The 22,859-nt window shown below is 41.5% G+C and overlaps 1 protein-coding gene across 2 annotated transcripts in view; it reads left to right on the forward strand.

Moving 5' to 3' along the window:
• The window catches only part of PRKCA (protein kinase C alpha), a 1,238,381-nt gene that overhangs the window by 910,821 nt on the left and 304,701 nt on the right, over positions 1 to 22,859 (forward strand). For both annotated transcript variants that reach the window (XM_069199886.1, XM_069199888.1), the window contains exons 6-7: positions 1,825 to 1,981; positions 2,105 to 2,239. In XM_069199886.1, coding sequence (XP_069055987.1) covers positions 1,825 to 1,981; positions 2,105 to 2,239 — 292 coding nt within the window. The remainder of the gene's footprint in view (positions 1 to 1,824; positions 1,982 to 2,104; positions 2,240 to 22,859) is intronic.

The following is a 22,859-nucleotide window of genomic DNA, read 5'->3' on the forward strand; positions in this document are numbered from 1 at the left end:
ACCTAGCAACATAGTGATTTTATAACTTGTGGTGGACCCCAATCCACCACAACTGATAACTCACTCTCTTGCACCCATTCTCTGAAGTTTCTCAATTCAGGCTTGAGTGTTGGAGTGTTATTTATCTCTTCTCTTATGAAGGGCTTCTGTGATTCAGCAGACCCATTACACTTTGCAAGGCCAATTCACTAGAAGTGCTTACATGGGGATAAGTCATCATTTAGCACATCACCAAATGATTCAATATACAAATATATTGTTTTCAGTAACTCAACTAACTGTACCACTGGCTCATACTAATTAGAAAAACTTCAAGTTCTCAGTTCTCTCCTTGTGTCATTATGCTGTAGTAGACATTCTGATCATGAGGTAATATTTTTGCTTGTCCAATAATTTAGCAATTTGCCAGTCATGGATAGAAAACATTCACAATAACTTTCATGCTTTACAGTGTTGCTGAATAATCTATTCTCAATGTTTTGGGACTTTGGTGTCCAGGGTTATATCTGAAAAAAATATCTTGTGTGGAGGATCCATGAAGTGTATCCGAATCTCCACGTATAGGATTGTTACTTCAACCAACATGGCAACAAATTCCCTTTTTTCAAATACAAGTTCATTGGATTAATGTATGATTCTAGCATTTTAATGTTGTGATGTGCTTGTATGTTAAATGTCTAACAAAAAGTCAAATATCAGTTTGTTCTCATTAGCTTGAGTTCCAAAAAGAACACTGCAATTGAATGGTATGACATCCTCTCTCTAGACATCATCAGTAGGCAAAATCACTATCAGTAGGTTTCACCCTTGATGACGTGCTGAACGTGAAACTACATAAAACAAATCAAAGGCAAAGAATACACACTTAAAATTACAAAAACTCAAACCCATCAAGTAAATCTCTCCCACATTGACCTATAGCAAGCAATTCAAGCTCTGATTATATCCGACCGGAATATTGCAATGCTTGTCTCACCGGCTTTCTTACAATTTTACTAAACCCTTAACAAGCAGTTTTACATGCAGCAGGCAGATTATCTCCAACTCCAGAAAATTAGATCATAAAACAGTGGTGCTAAAATTACTAAGGTGGATACCACTCAAAGCCTAAGATCTGTCTTCATCATCTATACATTTATGCCTCCTCTGCCAGTCTGTGTATCCACACACCCAATTTGGTTTTAATTCTTACACATTTGCCTACTTGAATGTGCTATATGTAGATATCTTAATTAATATTGTAATATTATAATATGTAGTATTGTAATTGTATTTTACTTGTGCACAAGATATCTTTGACTGTAAAGCACTGTGACTTTTATTTCGACTGTTTGTGCTATATTAATAAATAAATGTATTAAGATATTAATTAATGGTTTGCTCTTCAATGTATATTCATGCAATGCTATAAGGAGTGGATGAACCTACCTACAGGACTCATAATGTGATGCTGCTACAATGGAACTTCTAAATCCTTGCTGAGGTTATTAACTGAAGAAAAGAGACCATATCACTAACTGTGAGACAGATGCCATGGATTTGGTTGTTGTTTGTGTTTGCATGGACATTTGCTAAATAGGTGTTAGCTTTTCTACTGCTACTGTCCACCCAATCCTCTTTGAGTATGGGTATTTGCAACAAACTGAAGATCCAGGTTATGTATGTTATGTTTTTTGCTCAGGGGAAATGGTGCAGAAGTCAAATTGCGTTGACTATAGCTTTTATGGATTTGTGCACTGACTCCTCCACACTCTTCAACAAAAAGAAAAGTAATGTTCCCGAGTCTTCTATCACATCTGTGCTAACACAAAATTGTTTTTGCAGTCCAGGAAGCAAGAAACCTAATTCCAATGGATCCCAATGGGCTTTCAGATCCGTACGTGAAGCTAAAGCTGATCCCCGACCCCAAGAATGAAAGTAAAAAGAAAACGAAAACAATTCGCTCCAGCCTCAACCCGCACTGGAACGAGTCCTTCACATTGTAAGTCTGATGCCCTCTGGTGACACCTTGCTTGCTTTCAGCACCATTGCTTTTTCATTGCTAGCATTGTCTCAAAAATAGCATGCCCTGACAGCCGTGTTCTGCCGTTTGCTTTCTTTGCAGCAAACTCAAGCCCGCTGACAAGGATCGACGGTTATCGGTCGAGATTTGGGACTGGGACCGGACAACGAGAAATGACTTCATGGGTTCCTTTTCTTTTGGGGTGTCAGAGCTTATGAAAATGCCAGCGTGTGGATGGTAAGTGGTTGATTGTGCAACATGTAAAACAACTCTGATTTTAAGTGAGTTAAGACTTCTGTTAACACCTTCAGGTGTGTTACATAATGTATCTGATTGATTCATTGTCATGTTTCGTGGTTGCTTGGATTTTATTTTGTGCTGTTTTACTATGTTAAAGTGGGAACGAAGGGAATGGAGCAGATTTTCACAATGTAAAGTACGTGAGCCCGTGCTGTAGGATTGCTGGTGGTATTTTCCGATGCTGGCATGCGGATCTGGCAATGCAGAACGTTTAATAACCAAGAAAAACCTGACAGACTTGTGAAATAAGCAGGGTTCAACATGATTTTTGACAATGTATGCAAAGTGAACAGTAACTTTTATGGTCTGTGTTGACATCACAGTTGTACAACTACTTATATTATAAAGATTTAGATCAAACTCCTTCAAACATTGGTTTATCTGGATCAGCCTATTTTGGCCATCGGCACGAGACATTGTCATACATGACTTCGATCAGACCAGGGGAATATTACTCTCTTACTGTGATGTCTGTGACTGTTTGTTTGTATCCTTTCACCTTCTGCTGAGTTAATGCAGCGGGGGCTAATCTGCATTTACAAACAGTACTCAACAGTCACAGTTTTTGTTTCATTCAGTTTCTTATTTCACATATACATTTTATACATAAAGCAAACTTTTTTTACTGCAGCAGTCAATTTATGACTACTTTTATCATTACTGACTTGCAATTTCGACTTTACCATTGCCTCTTAATTGTCTTTTCTCACCACCAATACCACCCCACCACCATTACCACATCACCACAATGCAATCCCAATACAGCACACCATCACCAATAACACCACCACCAATGACACCACCAATACAACGATTGATACCACACACACCGGTACCATGCACCATCTACAATACCACCATCACAAATTTCACTCACACCAATAGAACCAATATAGTTATTACCAAATACACCAACTCTACCATCAGTAACACCAATAACACTACCAACACAAATATCTCAACCACTTGGAGCCACCAATGCCACAAAGATACTACCAACTGTGACACCACCAGTACCACCACCAAAAATACCACTAACTGTATTGCTACCAAATATCAATACTGCACCCCACCATAATAGCAAAGCCACCACCATCAATACCACCACCACTTTTACAACCATCAATAAAGCCCAAATCACCAATACCAGACACTGCCAATACAACTAACAGTACCACCACCAATACTATAAATACAACTTCTGATTACAATAGCAGAAACACCAGTATGATGATCAATACCTTCTCTGTGTGTAAAACCACCACCAATACTACCAACCAGTTAGCTGTTTCAAAGGCAATAGGTCTGGATTTAATGTGCTATTGCATGGACATGCATGCTTATATTTGCATGCTTTGTAACATTAAACACATGCCCATTAGCTTTACCAGTGCTTGTTTTTTTAAGTCAACACACTGCTTTCATTGTTAGTAGCAGGCTCTGCACAAGGTTTGTCTTAAGAAGTAATAGGGGATATGGAATGACTCGGTAGACCCCCCACTCACCAGCTCACTGGATGATGTTGCGTCTTTCTTACATCTCCTGTCTGCGACAAGTGTGTAGATTTGTTTTGGAGCCATTAAAAGCCTACTTCATAGACCTCAGAAGTCCTTCTCTGTGGCCAATATAAAGGTAGCTCATTGGCCTAAATAATGTGTTTCTCCTTTCCACAGCCTGTGGTTGCCCGAAACTGAATGCGGCTAACTTGACTTCAATAGTGCGCAGTGGCTGGAGAGTTTTGGTGTTTAACAGAGTGGTGACATTATCAGCTGGAGACCTTCTCCCAGTACACTAAAACTAGATGCTGAGTGATGATCCCCTATCACTATGTTAATTCTGTAGGTATTTGGTTTTTGGGGTAATTTCTGTTGCTGAGGAAACGACTACTGGAATTGCACTTAGGTTGTATCCAAACCAGCTATGAGCAAGAAGTTTGACTCACTTGATTATTTCTCAAGATTTCTCTAAGGTTTGCTTCTTACTTGGACGTGGGGCCAGATGTACTAAAATGCAATTTTGTATTTCCTAAATAGTGACTTCATGGAAATCACTATTTAGGAAATGCAAAATGGAATGTACAGAAATACTGATTTCCTAAAAGTGATTCCTACAATGTAGGAATCACTATTATGAAATCACAAATAAGGAAACACATGTCTTTTGAGACAATGGGATGGTTTTGCATTTCCCAGATAGCGATTTCATGGAAATCACTATTTGGGAAATGCAAAATTAAGGATGGCAATGAGCTGAAGGCCCTCTGTGATGCACCCCAAAAATAGTGGTGCACTTGTAGAGCACACACATGCCCCAGGGGTGTGTGTGCGCGCTCTATTGCAATTTTAAACAAGCATTTGCAATGGCAATAGGTCTCGCTTTTGCGAGAGCTAGAGCTACTGCCTTTGTAAATGCCTAATTGGACCTTTCTTGCCACATAAATTGTTCAAACCTGCCTCATAGTTTGGTCCTTTCCTGACACATAATTTCAGTGGCCCTGCATATAACTAAAGCACTTCCATTTACCTTCTTCCTCTCTCTGCAACAAAAATGAAATTGTTGCCATTTAGCATCCTTATTTAAATCTGCATGCTGATTACAATAGAATACCACTTTCACCATTCCACACTCAGAGTTCCTGGCTGGCTAACACAATTTATGAAAAAAGACAAAAGACAGCTATGGAGGAGTAACAAGAGAAATAAACTAGAAGGGCCACCCAAACATATTAAGTGTTCAAACAGTCATACTCAGTGACATACTACATTTTATGCAAGCTTTTTATCTTTTTGTGCAACACCAAATGTTTTCTGGTAGTCATGCAATGCCACACCACATGCGCATTAAAACAAAATTGTCCTTTGCATAGATTATATTTGATAGGACAATGTTCTCCAGACTGACAGCAGGAACATTTGGAGCTTGTCAGCCATAAGCATGTTACATCACCAATCATTCTGCAAGCTACATATAAAGCCACACTCTTGCAACTGCTTATAGCAGCTGTTACAACTACAATATGAATTTGAAGTGGTCGTGATATACTGTGATCAGTACTCTGTGTTGTGTGCCTTAGTATGATTTCTAAGTAAAGGCACGACTTTTAAATTCTACCATTTCTGTCAAGAAAGACAATAAGGTATGTTGTAGAGTGAGTAGTAGATGGATAGAATAAAGTTTGGGGATGGATATGAAAAGCAGTGTTTCTGATGTGATGGGGAGGGAAGGGGCACACGTTATGTTTTAAATTAGGAAGGCAGAACACACCATGTTTTGCATTGGTGAGAGGATACAAGGCACCTGGAATGTTTTGGTCAGGTTGCAGATCAGAAACCATGTTTTAAGTGAGGGTCACAACCCGGGTTTTATTAACACTAGGACTTGCAGAATGGTAGCCGTTTTTAGTTCTCACATTCACACATCAGATGAATAGTCAGTGCTGATAAGATATACTGCCTTCAATTGTGGGCTACCCCAGGCTCCTTGACATGCCGTTTCCCCACCTTAGCTCATCCATGCCCTGGACACCACTGTTAAAGGCTTCTCCCCTGTGCAGATGCCCATTTCACTGTGCTTAATGCTATTGGCAGTTATAACTGAGTACTAACTCATCTCTCTTGCCACCCACAAAAAGTCCCATTTGAATGTATATCTGTACCCTCCGTTCGCTTTTGGCCTTGACATGCTCCCAGTCAGCACAGTAGAAAATCCTTCCGCTGGGCTGGTTCCTTGGTTCACATCCTCACAGCCGGCCATGAAGAGCTTAGTTTGTCAACTTAGAAAGGCACGGTGCTCCATCCTTTATCAAGGAGCCATAGGACGGCTGCTGCACACATACAGTGAACATTATATCAACCAAACCATTACCTGCTTTGGAGTGTGACTGTGCTTTCCATATAAAATGCATCCTTGCACATGTACATGTATACTAATTGAATGACAGACCATCATAAATTCACCAGAAACACTGCTAACTACTTTTTCAGGCAGTGAGTCTAGGAGACCACAGAATTATGTTTTCTCGGCTCTCGGGCCAGGAAATTCCGAAGCATACATTTCATTTTTCAGATAGAACCATCACAGATGGACGAGTCTCTGAATGCATGAAGATGTTAATTTTCAGGACTGGTTATGTTACAAAGGCACATTCTTCAGTCTACTCACGTCAAACTGAAGCACAACAAACGCACAATTGCACAAAAACAGAATGGAATGCAAATGTAGTCCTTTTCCCCAGTTTTCTGGGCTAAATGCAGTAGCTTTTGCTCTATAATGTAAATTAAAGCTCGGTTGCGCTGGATTTTTGGTTTATGCCCAGATTTTGGGAAGGCAGCTGTGTGCCGCTGTATGGCTAATTTGCATATCTGTGTGTTGTAGCAGAGACCCTCAAAGCTCTTGGTGAGCATGACTCTGCAAAATGTGGGCGGTGGTGAGCGTGCCCGCTAGCAAAGACAAAACACACATCTGTCTGGCAAACCTGCACCAGAGCAAACGTTCTGGATAAAACCGGCCTAAGCTATCTCTACGTGCTGGGGCGCCTCTTCCGTTTACTGCCAGTTGGCATGTCACACTATGGATAATTAACACAGATTTTTATAACTAGCAGAGTTTGCAAACTAAAGAAAAACTGAGATGCAAGATGGATTTCCTTGAACCATTGTAATAAGTGAAAACGTCTGTGCGCTGTAAAAAGGAATATACACTTTTTCAGGCTTGTCAATGCATCAACATGCATTGAATGCAGTGCATATAATTTTGCCAGTGGAGGGAGAAGCTACGCACGCGCACATACCACTCCCAACGTATGTATACAGCAACCACCCAAGCCCACCTCCAAAGACAAATGTTGCATTGTAAAGCACTTTGATACCTCATATCCTGGTCGCGCTCTATGAAACTTCTAAAGGAATGACCGCCATGGAGCGCGAAGGGGAGAGGTGGGGTTGGTTAAAGCCCAGAATAGATTACAATACATCAGAAAAGCAGCGCTTGCGAGCTGCTATGCTCAACCTAAAAAGCATTTTGGGGTGCTTTTTTTAAAATTTCAGATGGTTACCTTCGACTTTGAGTCAATGGTAATCGCATTTCCTAAATGCCCAAATCATATTTAGGAAATGCTTTGTACATCAGAATAGGAATCGCAAATGAGTAGAAATTGCAGTTTGTGATTTCCTAAAAGCCTATGTACATCAGAAAAGGCTGCTTTGCATTTCTCAACAGCCCAAAATACTGATTTGAACCGTTAAGGAATACAAAAGGGCTTTGTACATCTGGCCCATAGTCATTTTTAGGTTGAGCGCGCAAGCACTTTGACCTACTGTAAGTATTGTGGGCTTTTAACCACGACCACCTCGGCCCATCACTTTCACTCATTTGTGAGCTTCACTTTCAAAAATCCCTTGATGTCATTGGTAATTGCTTTACGTTTGTCCTGCCTTGGGGCAGTTTTGTTACCGCCTTGTAGACTGATCCTGTTACATGGATAATTGCATGATTGCCGATATACTTCAGCATGGGTGAACTCTTTTTTTTCTTTTGTCTTTCCCCTTCGAGCTCCATGGCGGCAATGGCCCTCACAGCGCTCATAGCGCCAACTGTGCAAACTCTATAGGCGGTATTGGATCGCTGGTCACATTCTTCACACTGTTACCTAATCAGAGTCATTTCTTTTGGCTCTCCCCTTCACGTTCCATTGCTTTCCCCAAAACACTTAAAATTGATCAATGCTTTAATAAAAAACACAGAAATTTGCAAGGAGGCTCTCCCGGCACAGCGGGTGAGCCAATACCACAATATACACTGCACTGGGGAAAATTCACCCTATAATGCTTAGCAAGCATTCTTTTTTCAAAACATTTTGACCCATAACTCAACCTGTGGTGGTCCTAGGACAATGGGACCACCACCAACACGTTCAGCATGGCGCACACTTTCTGTTTAGGTCATCTCTGTTCCACACATTAGGTTAGTGGGGACCTCAAGATAATAAACCATCCCACAATTCGGTCCCTTTTTAAGCTCTCTTATGTGTGGAACTTTTCTTTTACAGCTTGAAGTTGTTTGTGTTCTAAGGGCCTTAGTATTACAGTAGGCCTGCTATGCCTGAAAATGTCTAAGGCGCTATGCCTTCTAGGGCCTAGATAAATGTTTGCACTCCATTATTTTATGCCATTCTATTTTCATGTGGTTATGTGCTCTAGGGGCTAATTATATGGTTACATGACCATTTTTCTTACAAATGATAGTTTTATTAAGTGTTCTCTAGGGGCTGTTCTGAGCATTACAGTCAACATACTGCAATATTTGCTGCACTTGGTTGTCCCATAATGCTTTGCAGGGCATTCTTTTACAAAACATTTGTGCTCATAACTCAGCCTGTGGTGGTCCTAGGACAATGGGACCACCTTCAAAATGTTCACCACAATCAGCTCTTTCTGTCTGGATCTCTGGGACCCTACACTAGGTTAGTGGGGGGGCACAATAATAGCCACTCCCGCCTTTGTGTCTTTTTAACCTCTCTCATGGCTGTAACTTTTGTTTTAGAGCTGAGAGAAGTTTGTGTTGTAAGGGTCTTGTTTGCAATATCATTACAGTGGGCCTGCTGGCCCTGAAAATGTGTAATGCATTATGCCCCCTAGGGGCTACACATATGGTTACACAGCAATACTTTCAGTCATTTTCTTTTCATGTGGTTAACTATAGGGTAACATGACCATGTTTCTTATGAATTCTATGTTCAATGTGGTGTCCTCTAGGAGCTACTCTGAGCATTACAGTCTAATGCCAAACATTTATTTCTGATAAAGGTTTTTATTGGGTGTATATGATAATTATATATTTTTTTTATTCTCTCCATATTGTAATTATTACCATGATTCAGGCCAACTTAACATCCTTATTACGCTGACTGTTTGAACACTGTTGATATGTTTGGGTGACCCTTCTAGTTTATTTCTCTCCTTACTCCTTCTGTCTTGTTTTGGGAGTTGGGTTAGCCAATCAGCAAATCTGATGGTCGGGTGGTGAAAGCGATATTCTTTTGGAATTAGCATGGCAGATTTTAATTAGGATGCTAAATGGCAACATTTTCATTTTTGGCTGCAGATAGAGAGGGAGGTACATGGATGTGCTTTAGTCATATGTAGGGCTACTGGACTTATGTGGCGGTAAAAGACCAAATTATGAGGCAGGGTTGACCAATTTATGTGGCAAGAAAAGTCCAGTTATGAATTTACAACTCCAATAGCTCTAACTCAAGGAAATGCAAGACCGATTGCATTGCAAATGCTTGCTTTTATGTTGTTTTCTACTATAACGCCAGGTTGGTGATGGTAGTTGCGTGTTCTATAAAATTAAAACTAAACTAAACTTAGTTAGGTTCAAAAACTGCATAACCAGGGTCTGTCTATCTTATACGCACAGAGTGAGTGTGTCATGGGCCAGATTGATGTATGAACTTGCTTGGAGCCTGCATTGTTTGGCTTTACCTGCAGTAGTCAGTAGGATAATGGTAGCGAGTCTAATGAGGACCATTGATTCACTGTGGCTGATGCTGTTCTCTCTTGGAGTGTGCATCTGAAGAAGGTAATACCTAGGACAGTCTCATCCAGGAATGGTACATGGGTTGTCACAAGAGCCTTACAAGTGGTCATTAGATTCAACCAGAACCACTAGGATGTGCTCCCACTCTGAATCACTAAGCGGCCATGAGCACAGTGGTGATAGTGGAATCCAGAAGTAGGATAGTAAGTTGAGGAGCATGCAGAGTTAAAAAAATAAATAATAATAGGGTGCATCTGGGTGCACAGCAGAGCGAAAATATGAAGGTCACCGCCTTCCTCTCGGTCCATAGGCCTCGCACTGTCCATCTTTGCCAATGCATATCATATTCCACAAGGCCCTGACGATATTCCAAAAGGGGAAGCTGAAAGACCTCAAGATTGGGTAGCCCAACTTATGTAATAATTTGAGACATAAAAGTACCTTTCTGTTCCTACAGGCACATCTCCCTTATATGAGGCCACATCAGTGTGTTTTCAAGGGGTTTTTGTTTAGAAAAATATATCGACATAGCCATCCAGTTACTGGAAACGTGTGACAATAGAGGAGCTTTTGAGAGAGAACCGCATGAGAGTAGAATCTAAGGAAGCAGACACAAAGGTCACGGGATGCTCCTCCAGCAGAACCTTGAACAGTGCCTGTCATAACAGCCAACAAAACCCTGCCCCGTCAACAAAACCCTGCCCCGTCAACTCTAATCTAAGACTGTTTTATGTCTTTAATCAGTAGAATTTTGATTTTCAAAGTTCAAAAATAGTTTCTTCCCTTTTAACTGTGGTTTTTACTATGACTTTGAGTATTGTTGTGGTAATTGTATGCGGGCTGCCATTTCCTGCATGTTCCGAGTTTTAGCTGAGGGAGACCTCTCCTTTGTATCCCAAGCTTTGCACCATCTTTGGTTCTTCAACTGAGGATGACTGATGGGTAACAAGGACCTACTCTTGAGCCAAGTGGGAATGCACATAACTACTTGAAAATTCATTTAGTGCGTAAGTTAATTATTGCATAGTTTTCACAAGCAATCCACTCTAATAGTCTAAATAAAAAATAGCCAGATCTATTTGTAGCCCCAGTGTAGGGTGACCAGACGTCCCGGATTTCCCCAGACAGTCACAGTTTTTAGAGGACTGTCCCGGTGTCCCGACGCTTCTCTTAATTTTAAATAAATGCCCCGTTTTTTCGGACAAAGGTCAGAATATTAAATAAATGTCCCGGTTTTTGGGACAAATGTCAGATCATCTAGGAAGCATAACTTAAAGAGGCCTACAAAGTATGAAATAATTAAAGTATTTTATCTGTTACTGTCAGGCAACACAGCCCCCTGTCTGCTCCCAGCAGAGAGATACGGAGTGGGGGGCAGAGAGAGGTGGGTGAGGGTGGAATGGGGGTGCACGGTGGGAGGACAAGCCATAGCTAATTTGATATATGTAGTCTTGTAAATATGTGTGTGTGTGTGTGTACGTACACACACACATGTATAGGCACACATTCACAAAGCTCCACAAAAAACACAGGACAAGACAGATAAAAAGGTGAGATTAATGTCTTTAGTCCTTCTTTTATGTCTGACCTGTCCCAGTTTTTGCTCCTCAAAATCTGGTCACCCTACCCCAGTGGCGTAAAAAAGGCCCCCATGGTGCCGGGGTGGGGCGAGCTCCAGGGGTCCCCCTTAACACACTACACTGGGTCCAAAAGGGTAGCCCCATTCCCTCTTCAAGGTACTTTGCAGGGGGAGGGGAGTCTCAAGTTTCCTTACACCACTGTGTAGCCCTATTGGCACATACAAATGAATTCATATGCTTACAGTTGGGTTGGATGCGTTTTTCCGCAGGAGAATCGAAGGTGAGAAAACTTATTGAGAAAACAATGCAGATATCTTGAACTCTTTAAGTGAATCCATAGCCTGCAAGAGCTCAGTCAGCCCAATAAACAAACTATAAAATATTGGCCAGAGAGGAAAGGACTTCAGAAGGATACTCAATGATGCAAGCATTAAATCGTGCATCTCTGGTCGTAGTGTGTTTCTCCATTATATATACCCCCGTTCTTTTATTTAGTGAACTCAAGGGTGCTGGGAAATAGAACGAATTTCAGCATTGTGACCTTGCCGACATGTTTCTCTAACAGATCGAAAGAGGCGCTAAAACATGACAGCAGGAATGAAATATGGACTTTGAGCCCTATAGGAGGACTAGTGATTTGTTGGACCCGATCAAGACACAGGTTTGAGAAACTGTCTTGTATGTAGCAAAACTAACCCTCCTTTTTTCCAAAGCCCAAAACTGACTGGGTTTACAATTGAAAAGCATGGTACAGCCTTGAAAAAACCTAATCTATGAGTTATGTGGAATTTTTGAAAACACTGTATGGCCACTTACATGCAGTATTTGACACCAACTATGGGAGGGAACCTTAACTGGGGACACAGTTACTTTGTATTTCTGTCTGCTTACATGGGATCTTAGGACCTGCAAACACATGGAGATAGGCTTGGCCAATATGGATAGAATCCCTTCCTCATAGCCCTCATAAGCCCTCATGAACTTTAGATAGCCAGTTTGATAGCAAACAGGCCAGGAACAAGAGCATTACCCAAATAAGCGGCTCAAAACCATATAGACCATCAAAAAGTAAAATAAAAATAAACAATACTTTGACTCCTAATTCCTTATACATTTTTAGCTCTAGGCAGTTGTTAAACATCCAGACATTGACATCAGCTAGTCAGATGTAAAAATGGTGAATAGATGCATCCAGACGCACCCCATGAGTGGATTCTGGCTATTTCAGCAAATATGTAAACTAAAGAGTCATAAGAAATATGTCAACGGGATAACAGAAATATTGAAATGGATGCAGCAATAACCAGTCAGGGGACCATGACCTAAAGATCTATGAAGAGGGGTTTTATGGAGCAAGCATCGGCAAAGGCTATTGGTTCCACTTTGCTGATGTTTGTTGGCTGCCGTATCGGCTTTAGCAATGCGCTTAGAATTGTGTCTCAGGCATTAGCAAAGCTAATATTGGTGGGCATCCGTGTTAGAATTTTATTTTGCAATCTTCCAATATGGCCTTCATATTGCTTGATGATGCTATGTGATGGCCATCTTAGACAAGATAAAATTATTGCACAGTTCCAAGATGGCCTTCCCTTCACATCTACATGTATGGCTATCTCCTTGCATCTTTGAGCAACATGACACTCATCTGGGAAGAATGCAAAATAATATTTTAATTTTGCCACCTCCTGTTATTGCCTATATCAGTGGTTCCCAACCTGTGGACCGGGGACCCCTGGGGGTCTGCAAAGCCTCCTCAGGGGGTCCACAACTGCTTGGAAAATGAAATAATATTAGGTCAGTAATGACTCAGTGGGGGGTCCTAGGATTCCAGTAAGGATTCAGTGGGGGTCCCCTGGTTCCAGTAATGATAAAGTGGGGATCCACACTAGTCAAAAGGTTGGAACCACTGGCTTATGTCAATGCTTGCTCTGTGGATCTGCAAGCACTAGCAAAGCCAGTGTCGGCAGAGGATGGCAGGGGGCAGGAGGGTTGGAAGGGGAGGAGGAGGAACAAGAAAGAGGAGGATGTGTGGGGAGGGAGAGACAGTGGCAGTGCTCAGTGTTGGGAAAGTAGAGTGGAGGTGAAGAGATGGGGATGAACGACACAAAGGCAGTGTGTGTTGAGGGGAGTTAGTGAGTATGATTGTGGAGTCTAGGGAGAGTGAAATAGAGAGCGAATGAAAGAAAGAAAGGAGCTGGGCTTGCACCAGCATTGAGTGCTAAAGCTATAATGCCACAGAACGTACACAAGCAAAATCATTGCCTGGCAACAGTAGTGTGAGAATAACCTCAATCAGTCAAAAGCAAGATGAAACTTAAGTCCCCATGAGTTGGACAAACACAAGGTTAGAGAAGAAAGCCATGGAATCAGGTGCAAAGAAATATATATATATATATTTTTTAGTTTCAAGTATTTGTAGAGTACATTGAACACCAAAAAGTAAATTAGCACTATTATGCCAAGAATAATTAAAAGTCAAAATACAACTGAAAATCTAAACACTTACATAGAAGAACATAGACACATTTTTAATAGTTTCCTAAATGTCATCCATGATTGGTTGAGAAGAGCAGATAGAGAAGTACAGAGTTTCAGTGCCTAGCAGCAACAGAAAACATTCAGGCCCACATTACGACCCTGGTGGTCATGAGACCGCCAGGTCAGCGGCAGAGGTCAGACTGAAAGCAGCCGTCCGGCCTCCACATTATGACTCTGGTGGATTGCGAGTCCCCTTTCCACCAGTCTTTGCATGGCGGGCCCACCGCATGGACAGTCCCGGTGCGCTTTTCCGATTTATGGGCAGCGCAAAGTGCGACAGCTGCTGTCGCACCCAACCCACTGCAACATTGCCGCCGGCTCGATTACAAGCCGGCGTCAATGTTGTGGTGTGTTTCCCGCTGGGCCAGCAGGCAAAAACCCTGTTTCCACCCGCCAAACCAGAAGGAAACTCTTAATAGGTACTGTGGAGGGATGGCCACATATGCGTCATCCTGATGCAGGACTTTGGCAGGCAATCAAAATGAGGGCCTCTTGACTCCAAGAGTGACACATCATCATTTGGGAATTATCAATAACTACTTTTCATCGCGTTTTAGTTCATAGTGAAAAATTATTTGTTAAAGAGGATTCATGCATTGGTCGTGGATTACCTTATGTGCCAAGCAAAGAGATTTAAAACTAATTCTTTGTTTCACTGGCCGTCAATGCAAAGTAGCTAACGCAGATGACATTGTTGAAATGCTTAAGTTAAAAACAGTCTAGCTGTTTTATTCTGGACCATTTGGAGGTTTCTTTTGGACTTGACAGGCAAGTCATCATAGACTGAATTGCAATAAGCCAGTCTAGATGTGATAAAAACATTTAAGATGTAAAATGTTTGAGACTAAAAGAACAATTATAGAATTCTCTTTAAAATACGAAGGTGGATAAAATGTGCTAATAACTGAACATAGACAGAATGCAGCTCTGGTAAAGCCTCAACGTAGTGTTGGTTGCTGTACTGAGAGTCCCTCCACACATTGTTTAACATACTGTAGGAAATCCTTTCTTTGTTCTGTCTGCTCTCAATGTCACTGCCTGCCCCTATTTCATGCCTGATAATACTGTCTAGATAGGTGAACTCTTCAGTTATGGCTAAGTCCTCTCCATCTACCTTGATTGGTGGAGAGTATAGGATGTTGAGTGGCATGACTTTTGCTTTCTTTGTGTTAATCTTCAGGCCTACTTGCTGTCCATAGATGTTGAGGTGAGATGCCTTTTCCTGCATATGCTGGTGTGTGTTAGCGACCAAGGCTAGGCCATCTGCATTGTCAAGGTACTCCAGTGTAAACGATAAGGTCCATATGATGCCTCTGTCTTTGCCTTCTGTTATGCATCACGTCAATCAGTTGTTGACTAGGTTGAAGAACAGTGTTGACATCACGCACTTCTGTCTCACACCGGTCTTAAGTTCAAAAGTATTTTCACTATCTCCCACTGTGCAAGTAAAATCATAATAGAAGGTATGGATAACTGTCTGCTTCCTGTATGCCGGAGGTTCTCAGTATACACCAGAGGAAGCCGCAGTGGATATTGTCAATGGTTTTCTCAAAATCAATGTAATTGGTATATAGTTGTCTCTGCCACTCCGTGCACTGCTCTATAAAAATGCATAGAGTAAGCATCTGATGAAAAAACCCTCTGCACTTGCGGAACCCAGCCTGTTCTTTTCTTAACTGTTTGTCCACTGCATCAGAAATGTGCTGTATAATGGTTTTCACCAGGCTTTCACTTGCACTTTACAGAAGGGTGATTACATGCCTGTTGTTACAGTTGGTTAATTCTCCCTTATTTGGCATCTTTATTCCAGATATCTGGTACTTTTCTTACCTCACACATTGATGTAAACAGTGATTGGAGGATCTTGGCTAATGTTTCATGGTATGCCTTGGATATTTCTGCATTCAGGTTGTCTTGGTCCGGAGCTTTTCCCTTCTTCAGAGATTGCATTTCTTCTTTTTTTGGTGGGGCAGTGCTCACATCCAAGTTGGTTTCTGCTTCTTGGATGTTTGCTTTGTTTGTTGGTAGAGGTCTGTTCAAGGCTTCTTTAAAGTGCTTGGCCGAGTGTGCTTCCTGCTGTTTCTTTGTTGTGAGTAGTCTGCCTTGCTTGTCCATGATAGGGGTATGTTGCATAAGATTCACCACTGACTATACTTTTGAACTTGAAGACTTTCACTTGTTCTCCTCTGCTGGCTGCCTCTACTGCTTGTCTGGCAGGACCATCCATGTTTGCCTGCTTGCCTGCTCTTGTCGTTTTGGTGACTGCTCTGTTTGCTTCTATGTCTCATTGCTTGCCCTTTCTTGCATCCTCTCAGATTTGACTTCCATGAGTTTATTTTTTGCTGCCTTCCAACCTTCAATAGCCAGCTATGTGTCTTGTCTTATCCATTCTTCCTCTTCCTTGGCTTTGCCCCAGGCACGTGTCAATTCTCTTCACATATATTGAGGAGACTTGTTTCTATTTCTTGCTGACTGTCTGCAGCTGACTCAAAATGATGTTCCAGGTCTGCCAGGAATTGAAACCTGTTTTCATTTGTAAGGCGAATGCCTTCTCAGTCTTTAGGGGCCGTTTGATTTTGCCACATCAATATTCTATCGTCCTGCTGTTTTGCATTCTGCTTTTATTAGCTTCAGCTTCACAAGAGCAGTCACTCGATAGTGATCACTGCCAACTTTCTCTCTCCTCACCCCATGACATCTTGCAGGGGGCGTCTCTAAGTGCCACTTATCAGATGACAAATCTGGGTTCTGTTTCTGCCACTGGGTGAGTACCGAGTTAATTTATGAATATCATAGTGGAGGATGAGAGTCCCTGCTGCACTGCAAAGATTGTATAACACTAATACAATAAGCTTATTTCAGCCCTGATGTTCTCCAAATTAGCATGCTCCTTGACCTTTCTGACTTCTTTCCATCTCTCTTGATAACCTTTTGATTGGAGAACTGTACCAATTCTACCATGCAGACCTGTCTAAAAGTCTAGTTATTGACATTTCCCATTGTAAAGACATTATGGGCCTGATTCTAACTTTGGAGGACGGTGTTAAACCGTCCCAAAAGTGGCGGATATACCACCTACCGTATTACGAGTTCCATAGGATATAATGGACTCGTAATACGGTAGGTGGTATATCCGCCACTTTTGGGACGGTTTAACACCGTCCTCCAAAGTTAGAATCAGGCCCTATGTGTGTATTGCAGCACTCAAACATTTTGGCTGACAGGGTGAACGGTGTTTTTTTCTTGGATCATGGAATGTGTTCCAATGGGGAAAGTCTGGATTAGAAGGAACCAGTTCATTGTGCAGTCACAATGTACATCACCACAAATCAACTCAACAAATGTGAGTTGGCAAGTGTGAATGCTTTTCGCTCTTGTAAGTCCTCCTATAAAGATATCATTTCCATTTTTCATTTTTTGAGATGTTATGTTTACATTTTAATATTTGCATTTAAGTAAAAACAACAAATATTGTGTGCACATTTGTTTAATGTTGTTCTCAATAGGTAAGCAAACCAACTATCAAGCAAGATAGGAAACTCTTGTTAATTGTCTCAAAGCTTCTTCAGCAGTCTGCACCCACTGACAGCCTCCGGTGTGACACATCACGAACTGTGGTGAAGGGGACAATAGCATGCACATCACTAGCTTAGACTTGTGAGATTATAATAGAGTAAACAATTCTTCCTTTCTAAAGTCTACAAGAAAAATCAAGCATTTGCAAAGCAATAGGTCTCACATTTGCTTAGTGCATTTGCTTAGTTAGAGCTTTTGCCATTGTAAGTGCATAACTGGACTTTTCTTGCCACATAAATTGGTCAACTCTGCTGCATAATTAGGTCCTCTCTGCCACATAATTCCAGTGGCCCTGCATATAACTAGAGCAGTTTAATTTACCTTCTTCTATTTGCAGCAAAAAATGAAAGACAGAAAGAACATGCTGTGCTGGCCGTTTTAATGGTAGCCCCATTGTTTTAGGACCACCATATGGTGAGATATGGACAAAATTGTTTTGTAAAAGGAATGCCCTGCACAGCATTATGGGGCAAGTTTCAGAGTGCAGCAAATATTGTAGTATCTTGACTGTAATGCTCAGAATAGCTCCTAGAGGGCACCACAATAAAAATAGCATTTGTAAGAAACATGGTCATGTAACTGTATATATAGTCAGTCCCTAGAGAGCATACCCACGTGAAAACAGAATGGCAGAATGTAATGCTCTGTAACCATATATTTAGCCCCTGATAAAGTGTAACCATATAGTTAGTCCCTAGAGGGCATAGTGCATTACACATTTTCAGGCCTAGCAGGCCTACTGTAATAATATTACAAACAAGGCCCTTAAATACACAAACTACTCCCAGCTATAAAACAAAAGTTCCAGCCATGAGAGCTTATAGAACACTGAATGGTGGGAGAGGTTACTATTTTGGGGTCCTCCAGAACCAAGACTGGGGACCCAGGGATGATTTAGACAGAAAGAATGTGTTGTGCTGTATGGTTTGGTGATGGTCCCATTGTCGTAGGACCACCACCACAGGCTGAGTTATGGGCCAATATGTTTTGTAAAAGAAATGCCCCGCAAAGCATTACGGGGCAATTTGTTGAGTGCAGCAAATTTTGTAGAATTTTGACTGTGGTGCTCAGAAAAGCCCCTAGAGGACACCACAATAAAAATGGCATTTGGAAGAAACATGGTCATGTAACCATATAGTCAGCCCCTATAGAACCTAGCCACTTGAAAAGAGAATGGCAGAAAGTAATACAGTGTAACCATATATTTAGCCCCTAGAGGGCGTTGTGCCTTGCACGTTTTTAGGCCTAGCAGCCTTACTGCAATAATATTACAAACAAAGTCCTTAAAAATACAACGTACCCTCAGCCATAAAACAAAAGTTCCAGCCATGAAAGCTTAAAAAGACACTGAATGGTGGGAGAGGTTACTATTTTGGGGTTGGCCCCAGCCTAGTGTCGGGACCCAGAGATGACCCAGACAGAAAGAGTGCATTGTGTTGAATGGCTTGGTGGTGGTCCCATTGTCGTAGGACCACCAAAGGCTGAGTTATGGGCCAAAATGTTCTGTAAAAGAAATGCTCTGCAAAGCATTATGCGTTGTGTTTGAGTAGAGTGAATATTGTAGTATCAGCTCTCCCACTGTGCTGGAAGAGTCACGTTGAGGATTTCTGTGTTTTTCTGTTTAAAATGCACCAGCTTGTATATTTTTGAACTGCAAAACTTGTACATAAATGGTACTCATGTAAAGCGCTCCTCTGATCGGGTTTGCGCTATATAAAACTTCACTACTGAATGCGCAGAGGCAAAAGAAAAAAGTAGTGTGCCACACGAAGGTATATGGCCACTCGTGTAATAATCCATGTAACGGGGTCAGTCTCCAAGGTGGTAACAAAGCAGCCTCAGAACGGGACAAACATAAAGCATTTACCTGCGAAATCAAGACACTTTTGAAAGGCAGGCCAAGAAATGAATGAAAGTAATTGGTGTGAGACGGGCGTGGTGAAAGCTCACAGAACTAGATTACGACATGTCGAAGTAAGCAGTACTCCTGTGCACTGCTGTGGTAAAATGGATATTTATAGAGACCTGCTTCAGATGACATCTTATTTCCAGCGGAGAGAAGGTTTGCAGCTCCTGGGGCCTTGTTACCTTTCCCTAGAAGGGAGGTTGCCACACTTCTACAACCACGGTTCTTTGTGAAGCTATATAATTCTACAGCGCACCAATTAACCAGCTGCATGAACTTCGAAAGGGCTCGCTTCTCGGTCAGTACCTGACTTTTAACATTACGGCAGGGTGCACCTCTAGTAATGTATTTTGGGCCTATCGTATTTCTAGAGTTGTCTATTTCAATAGTTGTTTTGCACATGACAGTTGTACTTTATCCTCATAGATAAATATTTGCTCCTGTTTTAATTTTGTATAACTCTTATCAAATTATTCAGCCTTTTTCTTTTATATACCGTTTTTTCTTTTTTTGTTTTTCTTTCTTCTTTTTATGATATATTCATATAGGCATTTGCAGGAGTTTTATGTATAATTTAACCTAAAAAAAAAAAGACCAGCACTGCTTCCTGACACAGACCACTCTCTTTGGCAACATTTGTGCTTCTCTCATTAGAGGTTTACGAACTCCAGCATAGATAGAGGATAGTGCTGCACATACAGATACATAATTTGTCAAAGCCAACCAAAGTTTGTCAACCTTCCAATTATATCTATCTAAACTATGATTTAAAAAGACTAAGGGCCTGATTTAGATCTCAGTGGAGTGGATACTCTGCCGCAACGGTGACGGATATCCCATCTGCCAATATCTAAATACAATTGTTTGCTATGGTATTTCGATTTTGGCAGATGAGATATCCGTTACCATTGCAATGGATTAACCTCTCCTCCGAGATTGAAATCAGGCCCTAAATTCCACCAAAATGTTAATGTTAAGTGAGCAACTGGCCTGCAGTTGAAGGTGGTTTCGTGCAAGGCTACAGTTATCAAACTGTCAAGTAATTTGCCCAGCAAGGAACCATGAAACAGTATTGTACTAGCATCATATATAAAAAACTAAAAACAATAAAAAGAGGAATTTAAATATCAAAATTGTATTGATTCTCTGTCAAAATCCTTTCCTAAAAGCTAGAACGCCACCACCATTAGAAAAATATGGAAATACTCCACTTTGAAAATATTTCATTCTGTAAAGGTGTTCTGGGCTGTGGTATAGCTTTTTGTATCTGTACAAATCTTGGTTCAAAGGCTGATAAGAAAGCATACAGGGCGCTTACGTTGAAATACAGCCCTTTCCCAAGCAGATTAAGAATCAGTAACGGGCCACAGCAAGTGCAAATACATATTCTGAAGTGAGGAGGAAACCCCTACTAGGGGCTCTTACAGAAAATCTAATTTCCAAGATATATATGTAAGTGTGGTTTCTACAGGCAGCATCTGTGAGCTGACAGAATCACAAATGAAAGAATAACTTTAGCAGTGCACGGATTGTAAGCAACCGGGTTGCCTTTATGTGAAAGGCATATAAAAGTCAACTTTTTTCAGTCTATGCTTAGCACTGGGCTATATTTCACATCAACGACAACACATGCTTTCTATTCACTCCCCCTCCCCCACACACACACACACTGTGACATCACAGACTACCGTTGTGTCCCTTTTTCGGGCTACGGTTAGACAGGTCTGCATTTTGGGACGCCAGAACAGCCGATTACTGTTTTCTTGCATTTTCTTGGCGTTGTGTACCGCGGTGCTCCCCAGGACGCACATTTCATGCTCCGGTTCACCCCGCGGCTCTTGGCAGCCTCCCCGACTTTCCCTTCCCCACTTATCTTACTTGGGTCCTTTTTATTTTCTTCATTCTTCATGTCTTCTTTCTTCTTGGTTCTCCATATTGTCTTCTTCTGTGACGGTTGTCTTCCCAGCATGTCTTGTTCCTTTTCCTTTTCTACTTGAGTTTTTTTTTCCTCATTCATTTCAATGTGGCTTTTCCCAATCCAAGATAATGTTGTATGTTCTTCCTGTTTTGTCACTTCCTGTTTTATGGTATATAAGTACTGCAGTTACTTCCTTCCTTGAGTTGCTAACACTTCCGTCTTGGTGGTGATCCTCGCTCCGGTATCCAATTTTCTTCTTGCTCCTGCTTATATTTCCCTGCAGATTTGACTTTATACAGCAAGGCAATAAGGATGTGTTACAGTATACAACCGGTTTAAACAGTTAGCCGCTGAGACCACTTGGGTGGAACGCACTTTTGTAACCCTGTTTTGTCGAGGACTGCTTGAAGAAATAAAGGATGAATTGATGCATTCTACTCAGTTAGAATCCCTATAAGAACTGATGGATCTAGCATTGAACATGGAGTATCGGTTGCGGGAACATAAGATGGAAAGGCGAAAGAGTCGATTAGAGTATCAGTCCGGGATACTCCGTTCCACAGCCTGTCGTTCTGATGAAGTTCATCCTGAGGCGAATACGTCTACAGAAGAAGAACCCATGCAGATAGTCCTAGTCCGTGGTCCTTTATCTGAAACAGAAAGAGAAGATAGGTGACAAAAGGGCCTTTGTCTTTATTGTGGCAAGGGTGGTCTTTTGATCCGGATGTGTCCTGTCCCTCCTTTCAGACCTATGGGAAACGCCAGTTCCCGCCCCCTGTGAGGAGGAAGGGGACGGGAGGAGTAGGCTTACCTTCGATATGTTCCTCTAAAGAGATTAAAACAGCTCTGCCCTACAGAGTTCCCATAATCAAGAAGAACAGGTATTTGCATTATTGGATTGTGGAGCAAGCAGTATATATTTGGTTGAGACTTGGGCCAACGAACAAGGTATACCACGAGTTGCTAAAGAGATGCCGGAACAAGTCCACACAGTAGATGGCTCCCTGCTAACCCCAGGACCAGTGGTGGATACTACACCCACCCTCCGTCTGCGTTTTGGAAGACATCAGGAACACCTTACCTTTCATCTAATATCCTCTCCTAATCATACCATGATATTAGGAATTCCCTGGCTGACTCTGCACAACCCATATATTAATTGGGAAACAAGAACAATATCCTTATCATCACAGTTTTGCCAACAGAGCTGTTTGTTATTCCACAAACTCCTATTGGTCCCCTAAAGGTTTAATCCTTCCTTCCAAGGATATGAGCTGCTCTATTAACATGATACAGGGAGTACCAAGTTGTTATCAAGAATACTGAGATGTATTCCAGAAGCTAGCAAACCCGTTTTACCTCCTCATCGGGTCCATGACTGCACCATTCCTCTGATTCCGGGAGAAGTGGTTCCGTTTGGACAGATGTATTCGTTGACCGAACAAGAAAAGAAGGTACTTTAGATGAAAATCAACAGAATGGTTTAATTGACCCCTTTCA

Source organism: Pleurodeles waltl, chromosome 7 (assembly GCF_031143425.1).
Source record: "Pleurodeles waltl isolate 20211129_DDA chromosome 7, aPleWal1.hap1.20221129, whole genome shotgun sequence".
Lineage (NCBI taxonomy): Eukaryota > Metazoa > Chordata > Amphibia > Caudata > Salamandridae > Pleurodeles > Pleurodeles waltl.